Genomic DNA, 8,752 nt, shown 5'->3' on the forward strand with positions numbered 1-8,752 from the left:
CTTATTTCTTCATTTTAGCTTCTTTTTTTTTATGGTCAAGAAATTTTTATGGATCAACTAAAGCAAGGTTTGAAACATATAGTGTATATAGGGTGTATATATTATTATCCTTTTCTACTTAAATATCATGCTTTTGTTTGTTGCTATGCTTTTATCGTTGAGCTAAAATTATGAGTAAATCGTAAATTTAATTTCTATCAATGTTCCCTACTAACACTTTGTTTGGATGGTTGTTATGTATTATTTCATAATGTATCGCATTGTAATGTATCACATTGTATTGTATTGTTTTAATGAATACAATTTTTGGATAGATTGTATAGTTCTCCGTCGTTACATAATGTCACATGTTCATAATTTGAATGATAAACCTACAAAAATAGTAGGTTACGGGGTATAGCTACTATGAAAAGATAGGGTAAAAGATGAAAAATAATTATTAAATAATAAGTAAAGATAAAATAAGAAGAAAATACTAAGGTAACAACGTGATCACACCAAATTGGTCGTTATATAAAATGAATCTTTTCATCGTTACCTGATAATGAATTCAAACGATACGATACAATAAAATTTAAATAACAGAACATGAGATGTTTATGTAAAGTTAAAAGCATTTGATGTTGCTATGTTAAACGTTTCATTGCACTCTGCATTAGCAAATTACACACGAACTTATGGCGTTATATTCCTTAACATCAAAACGTTCCAAATTTAAACTAACTTACAAGTCGATTAACAACAATAACAACATATCCAATGTAGTTCCACAAACGGGGAACTTACAAGCCAAATTATGGGATTAGATAATCCGAAGCTAACATTATTTTCTGAAAATTCAAAGGAAAAGAAGAAGTTTAGAACTTTTGAATGAAGTCATAAATGTGCTTACTAATCTCATGTGGCCTTTCTTGATTGACAAAGTGAGCTGCACCTTCCAAAACTACAACTTCCTCCAACAATGGAACATATTTCTTAAATCCACCATTGTGTATGTACTCTTTAGCACCTCGCATATGGTAGACCAAGTCGAATTCACCGACAATAAACTTTGTTGGAACTTTAACTTCAGCCCCTGTCCATGGTGCAGTGAGTTCTGAACTTCTGCATTTCATATGAGCATACAACTAACATGTCGAATAAATGCAATCAAATTTACGGTATGACAGAAGGAGAGGAACGCTTACATGGATAAAGCTCGGTAATAGTTAAGTGCACCAGTGAAACCAGTCTGCTCAAACTTGTTGGCATAGTAATCCAACTCTTCCTCAGAGAGCCACGTTGAAAGGGCAATCGGAGCATCAGCGATAGCTTCAAGGCCTTTGCCTTTAGGAAAATAAAATGGTGCAGGATCGCGGTATGTCAACATTTTCTTAAGAACAGACTTAGCACCAATTGGAGCAAATTCAGCTTCAATATCTCCTTGTGCCTGCAGGTTAAGATAATAGGTGTTTAGTATAAGCTCATCTTACCATATCCAGTACTACAGGGAAACACTTTGTACATATAGAATGACTATTTTCATAGCTCGAACCCGGGACCTATAGGTCACATGGAGACAACTTGGGGTGTGCTCTTCCAGGAACTCTATTAACGGGGGATATTTTGTGCATCGAGCTGTCCTTTTTATATCAAATTTTAGAAAACTTCCTTCATGAAGGAGGAGGGGAGTATTGTCACATCAACAAGGCCACGAGTATTGAAGCATGTTTGCAAAGTAAGACTTGTCTACAATAGACTCGATGTGGTCATGCCCATCCCCAAATGGCCACGAACTTCTTTGCCAGAAAATCAAACTGTATATACAAGGTCAAATTTATTTCTTATGTATATACGGTAGATGATGAAATCCCTTGGTGAAAATCCTACCTTCACCACAACCTAAATCCCGTGTACAAGGAGAGTTTAATGCCCCGTGCTGCTCTTTATTTCACGACTGGTTAATTTTGTAAATGAAGTCATATTCAAGTCCTATCGAATAGTCCCCCCGAAAACATGTAAAATTGCTATCAAACACAAATTAAACGTATTCGGAGACAAGAACAGAGAGAACCTGAAATCTGCAGATATAATAATCTTCCCCATATAAAGCCTTTAGCCCCTCAACAGGATTCATATTTGAGCTCCTTGGGTGGTAATGGACACTCAAATTCACCAAGGCTTTAACTTTATCTGGCCTAAAAAGGCATAAATGCCAAGCAATAAACGCGCCCCAGTCATGCGCAACAACAAACACCTTGTCTTCATTAGGAGCAATGGCTTCAAGCAATGCTACAACATCACCCACAATGTGAAAAATACTGAACTTTGAAGGGTCATTAAGGGGTGCACCAGTAGTATCTCCATAACCCCTTAAGTCAGGCGCCACAGCACGGTACCCACGTTCAGCTAAGTAGACCATTTGGTGGCGCCATGAGTACCTATTGCAAAAGATCGTGGATTAACTAGCACACAATCTAAACAAAGAGAAACCAAACATAAAGATTTAACAAGATTCAGCCAAACAAAACTCATACAAAACTCAAGTAGTTCCAAATATGTTGTGGAAGAACATTATGGGTTAACTAGCACACAATCAAAACAAATAGAGAAAAAATAAATAACACAATAATTTAACGAGATTCGGCCAACATTAGTCCTCTAGGCAAAAGCAGAGACAATTTGTCACTATGAATGAGCAAACTGAAAACAACAACATACTCAATGTAATCTCACAAAGTAGGGTCCATAAAGTGTAGACTGTACACCGACTTTACCCTTACCTAAAATTAGAGAGGTTGTTTCCGACAGACCCTCGGTGCACCAAACCTACTAGAAAACAACAACATACCTAGTGTACTCCCACGAAATGGGATCTGAACAATGTAGACTGTATGTAGACTTTACCACTACATCAAAGTTAGAGAGGTTGTTTCCGACAAGCCCTAAGCTCACAAATAGATACTAGAAAATCTAACAAGATTCAAGATTGAAGAAAATGGTACCAGAGCTCAGGGAAGCCATGGATGAAGAGGATTGTTGGGCCTTGGCCTAATTCTGCTATATGCATATTTAGGCCATTTACAGCTACCATCTTGTGCTCTATCTTCTCCATTTTTGTGTTGTTTGTTTACTCTGTGTTTTCTTGATTCTCTCTCTTTGGCAATGACCTGAACATATGATAAACACTTTCGATTCAAAATTTGAAAAAAATTCGGTGTGTATTCTTAAGCATCTATTGCGTAGATAAGTTAATTACGTATAAAATGTCAACTTCTTTAATGATCCTCAACTAGTCGTAAAATTGAGGCATGTTACAACTGAGACTGTTGTGTATAATAAAAAGATATGACATATTTTATATGGTGAACTAAACATTAAAATCATGCACTTTACTTGTTTAGATGCTATATTTGAACTATATATTATAGTTGGAGTGTCTAAATGAATNAGGCCCTAAGCTCACAAATAGCTACTAGAAAATCTAACAAGATTCAAGATTGAAGAAAATAGTACCAGAGCTCAGGGAAGCCATGGATGAAGAGGATTGTTGGGCCTTGGCCTAATTCTGCTATATGCATATTTAGGCCATTTACAGCTACCATCTTGTGCTCTATCTTCTCCATTTTTTTGTTGTTTGTTTACTCTGTGTTTTCCTGATTCTCTCTCTTTGGCAATGACCTGAACATATGATAAACACTTCCAATTCTAATTTTGAAAAAATTTCGGTGTGTATTCTTAAGCATCTATTGCGTAGATAAGTTAATTACGTATAAAATGTCAACTTCTTTAATGATCCTCAACTAGTCGTAAAATTGAGGCATGTTACAATTGAGACTGTTGTGTATAATAAAAAGATATGACATATTTTATATGGTGAACTAAACATTAAAATCATGCACTTTACTTGTTTAGATGCTATATTTGAACTATATATTATAGTTGGAGTGTCTAAATGAATTTATTAACAAATTGTATTCAGTTTATTAAAAATGATGCATATCTTCTGGATTAGCAAAAGTCCAAAAACTGTCCATTTTTTTCTGGAAGCTTCACATGGTGTGTTTGGTGTATACGATGGAGCATTAATAAATACTTCACGTTTTAAAAATAAATGGATGGTAGGCTAGAAAAAAAAAAAAATTTAATGTTTGGTAAGTAAATAAAAATACTAAGCCAATGAGTTATGACAACTACGTACGAGTACATAGAAATTCAGTAGCTTTTATTGAGATTTTATTTATGTAATAAAATATTCATCAACTGTGAATCTAGTTATTATCACATATATTAACTTAAATATTATTATAAAATAGTATCACAACGTTCCAAATTCGAACTATTTTATGAGTCATATTATGACAAGTAACGAACACTGCTTACACAAAATAGTGCATACGCTAGAGAAAGTTTAGAACTTTTGAATGAAGTCATAGATGTGTTTGCTAATCTCATGTGGCCTTTCTTGGTTGACAAAGTGAGCTGCACCTTCTAAAACCACAACTTCCTCCAACAATGGAACATCTTTCTTACATCCACCATTGTGTATGTACTCTTTAGCACCTGGTATATGATAAACCAAGTCGAATTCCCCGACGATAAACTTGGTCGGAACTTTAACTTGAGCTCCTGCCCATGGTGCTGTGAGTTCCCAGTTTCTACATTTCATAAGACGAGAACGTTAGGATGCATGTATGAAGAAGTTTATCAAGAGAGTTTAAAAGCAACTACTAGCGTCTATGTTGTTCAGACACTTTAGAAATGCTTCCGATTGTGTTTTGGAGGATCCGGCACAAGTGTGCAACAATTTTGGAGAGTCTGAGCAACATAGAATACGATAGTATTCATGAACTTCACAATTTTCTTGACTTCCTAGAAAACATGTCTCAAACTAAAATTAAAAATCTCTTGACAACACAAATATGAACTATATAAACATACAACTAATGTGTCGAACAATATAATCAATTTTTTTATATCACAAAAGTCGGGAACACTTACATGGGTAAAGCGCGGTAATAGTTAACTGCACCAGTGAAACCAGTCTGCTCAAACTTGTTGGCATAGTAATCCAACTCTTCCTCAGAAAGCCACGATGAAAGGGCAACCGGAGCATCAGGGATAACCTCAAGGCCTTTGCCTTTAGGAAAATAAAATGGTGCAGTATCGCGGTATGTCAATATTTTCTTAAGAACAGACTTAGCACCAATTGGAGCAAATTCAGCTTCAATTTCGCCCGGTACCTACAAGGTAAAATCACAGTGAACTTTTTGCTGCTGAAGTTACTAATGCAAATTTAACTTGTTCCGTCCATACTATTAGTCGTACTATTACTCTTGTCCTTCGATTTATGTTACTACATAGCATATGTTGTTATTGAATATACCCCAGAAAACATGTAAAAATCCCTATATCAAACACAAATGAAACTGATACAGAGACAAAAACAGAGGGACCTGAAATCTTGATATATAATGATCTTCCCCATATATAGCCTTTAGCCCCTCAACCGCATTCATCTTTGGGTTCCTTTTGGAAAAATGGACACTCAAATTCACCAAGGCTTTAACTTTATCTGGCCTAAAAAGGCATAAATGCCAAGCAATTAACGCGCCCCAGTCGTGCGCAGCGACAAACACCTTTTCTTCATTAGGAGCAATGGCTTCAAGCAGTGCTACAACATCACCCACAAGGTGAAGGATACTAAACTTTGAAGGGTCATTAAGGGGTGCACCAGTAGTATCTCCATAACCCCTTAAGTCAGGCGCCACAGCACGGTACCCACGTTCAGCTAAGTAGACCATTTGGTGGCGCCATGAGTACCTGTTGCGGAAGATTGAGTTAACTATCATAGAACCAAAGCATATAGAGACAAGGAAGATCGTGGTGACTATCATAGAACCAAACCAAGCCTCGTAGCTCGAGACAAAAAGCAGAAAGAGTTTTTCACAATGAATGTACAAAACAAATAATCCCCAATTACAATCTTGTTATACAAATCTCAAGTAGTTCATAATCCTACAAGAAGTAAAGAAGGATGCTCGATGCTAAAAGCATCTCGCGTTTATGCATGGTTCATAGAAAGGTTGAACCTGAGGGGTGTGATATAGCCAGTCTACCCTAATGCATGCAAGCATTAGTATGTTGTTTCTACATCTCGAACCCATGACTTATAGGTCATATGGAAACAATTTTACCGTTGTTCCAAGGCTCCCCTTAATAATCCTACAAAAAATGATTTCCCAAATCTATTGCGGAAGATCGTCGATTAACTAGCACACAGTCAAAGCAAAGAGAGAACAGAAAAAACAACATAAGGATTAACGAGATTGGGGCAAGCTTAGTGAGATGAATTGTACAGTACGGAATAATTAAAATTTCATCACACAAATGCCATGGAAGATCGTGAGTAAACTAGCACACGATCACACAATCAAAACAAATAGAGGGAAAAAAATAACACAATAATTTAACGAGTCCAGTCAAGATTAGTCCTCGAGGCAAGAGTAGATAGAATTTTTCACTATGAAGGAGCAAACAATCTCTATTATACATATCTCAAGTAGTTCCTAATCCTACAAGAAATGATTTCCCAAACCTACTAGAAAACAACAACATACTCAGTGTAATTTTACAAAGTGAGGTCCGGGGAGGGTAGAGTATACACAAACCTTGCCCCTACCTCAAAAGGTAGAAAGATTGTTTCCGACAGACGTTCGGTTCACCAAAACATACTACAATTTCACTATGGTGTGGCTGTACCAAATATCTGGCCTATGATTATGTTGTGGTTGTCATTGTCAATTTCACTATGATTGTTATCATTTAGAATACTAACACTTCAAAGTTTTAAAAAGGTTGAGTACATTGACATAGAACCAAGTGTTGTTAAAGAGTACGTAAAAAACACATGATAACTTGTTCATATTAAACACTACTGGTTCAAATTTTTGGAAAGAATTTGTGTGTATTTTTTACGTCTATTACGTAGATAAATTAATCACTTAAAATATGTCAGCTCCTTTAATTATATATACATATTAGTCGTAAAATTGAGGCATGTAAGACAAGACCGATGTGACATATATTTTATGTAGTTAACTTAGAACGTTGAGATCACACAATAATATTTTTCAAAATTTGAGTGGAAAGTACCTAATAGAAACACTTGTTCAGATGCTAAATTAGAAATATGTCCTAGTTTGAGTGTCTAAATTAATTTATTGGCAGGGATTGTTCATGTATTGCAACATAAGGATTAACGAGATATAGGCAAGCCTAGTCAGACGAATTGTATAGTACAAAATAATTCCAATTACAATTTCGACATCATACAAAGTTCAAGCAGTTTCAAATGTGTTGTGGAAGACCATGGGTTAACTAGCATACGATCATACAATCAAAACAAATTGAGGGGAAAAAACAACACAGTCATTTAACGAGATCCAGTCAAGATTAGTCCTCGAGGCAAAAGCAGAAAGATTTTTTTACTATGAATGAGCATACAATCTGTATTATACAAATCTCAAGTAGTTCCTAATGAATGTTACAAAACGATACCTACATGGATGTCAGACAACTAGTTATTGGACCAAGAAGAAACAACAAAACTAGAAGGCTTTTGCAAAGGTTGATTTGGGACCTAGGCCCACAAAAACATCTAGCTAAAAGGACGACATATGAGAAAGAACGTTTTATGAAAATTGTTATGAAGAGTCTATATTCCCTCGTCCCCTTTCTGAGTATCTGACCTCTCATCTCTTTCTAGTTCTTACTATCCTTTAGTTCCCTATTATGTAATTAGTTACATTTATGAGTTTTTGCTTAGAATTTGGTTCTTTACAAAATGATTTCCCAAATTTACAATGAAAATAGGTTCCCCAAACCTACTAGAAAACAACAACACATACCCAATGTAATCCTATGGGTCTACGGAGTGTAGACTATACGCAGACTTTATTCCTACCTCAAAATTAAAGAGGTTACTTCCGACAGGCCCTCAACTCAACAAAAGCTACAAGAAAACAAAAATATACCCAATGTAATCCTGCAAAGTGTGGTCTAGGGAATGTAGACCGTACACAGACTTTATTACTACCTCAAAATTAAAAAGGTTATTTCTGACAGACCATCAATTCAACAAAAGCTACTAGAAAACATCAACATACCCAATGTAATCTTACAAAGTGGAGTCTAGGGAACGTAGACAGTACACAGACTTTATTTCTACCTAAAAATTAAAGATATGTTTCCGAAAGACCTTCAAATCACCAAAAGCTACTAGAAAATTTAATATAATTTAGGATTTACAAAATTCAAGATTGAAACAAACAGTACCAGAGTTCAGGGAAGCCATGGATGAAGAGGATTGTTGGGCCTTGACCTAATTCTGCTATATGCATATTTAGGCCATTTACAGCTACCATCTTGTGCTCTATCTTCTCCATTTTTGTTTGTTTTTTTTTTCTTACTCTTCAGTCTTTCTATGTGTGTGCTTTTATTAGCCTTGCTGTGGTTGTATGGCCTGTTATAAATACAAGTAGTTGTACCAAAATATCTGACATGTGTCATTTTCAATTTTACTACTATGTGATAAAAGTATTCGTTCCAGTTGAACATCTGAATATGTAATAAAGTATTTATATTAAATCTTTTCGATTTAATATTGATTTTTTTTTGTATATTCTTAATATTTATTATATGAATAAATTAATCACTTAAAATTTAATATATCAACTAATTTTTAAAAGTTGTAAAATTAATCAAATTTGTT

At 35.1% G+C, this 8,752-nt stretch overlaps 1 protein-coding gene across 6 annotated transcripts; it reads right to left on the reverse strand.

Annotated features, from left to right (window-relative positions):
• Positions 1-663: 663 nt before the first annotated feature.
• On the reverse strand, positions 664-8,499 carry LOC125852807 (uncharacterized). 6 transcript variants are annotated; one of them, XM_049532494.1, is made up of 5 exons: positions 8,363-8,499; positions 2,985-3,030; positions 2,054-2,420; positions 1,188-1,429; positions 664-1,104 (listed from the first exon to the last, which is right to left on the reverse strand). In XM_049532494.1, exons 1-5 carry the CDS (start codon positions 8,424-8,426, stop codon positions 858-860), a joined length of 966 nt encoding a protein of 321 aa, XP_049388451.1. In that variant the 5' UTR covers positions 8,427-8,499; the 3' UTR covers positions 664-857. The 6 variants fall into 6 exon arrangements, with proteins under 6 accessions (XP_049388451.1, XP_049388450.1, XP_049388449.1 ...); XM_049532493.1 differs by lacking the exon at positions 2,985-3,030 and adding an exon at positions 3,496-3,541; XM_049532492.1 differs by lacking the exons at positions 1,188-1,429; positions 2,054-2,420; positions 2,985-3,030 and adding exons at positions 4,543-4,637; positions 4,981-5,222; positions 5,436-5,802 and having other exon boundaries at positions 664-1,009; positions 8,317-8,475.
• Positions 8,500-8,752: the final 253 nt, after the last annotated feature.

This window comes from Solanum stenotomum, unplaced genomic scaffold, assembly GCF_019186545.1.
Source record: "Solanum stenotomum isolate F172 unplaced genomic scaffold, ASM1918654v1 scaffold5875, whole genome shotgun sequence".
NCBI classification, from domain to species: Eukaryota; Viridiplantae; Streptophyta; class Magnoliopsida; order Solanales; family Solanaceae; genus Solanum; species Solanum stenotomum.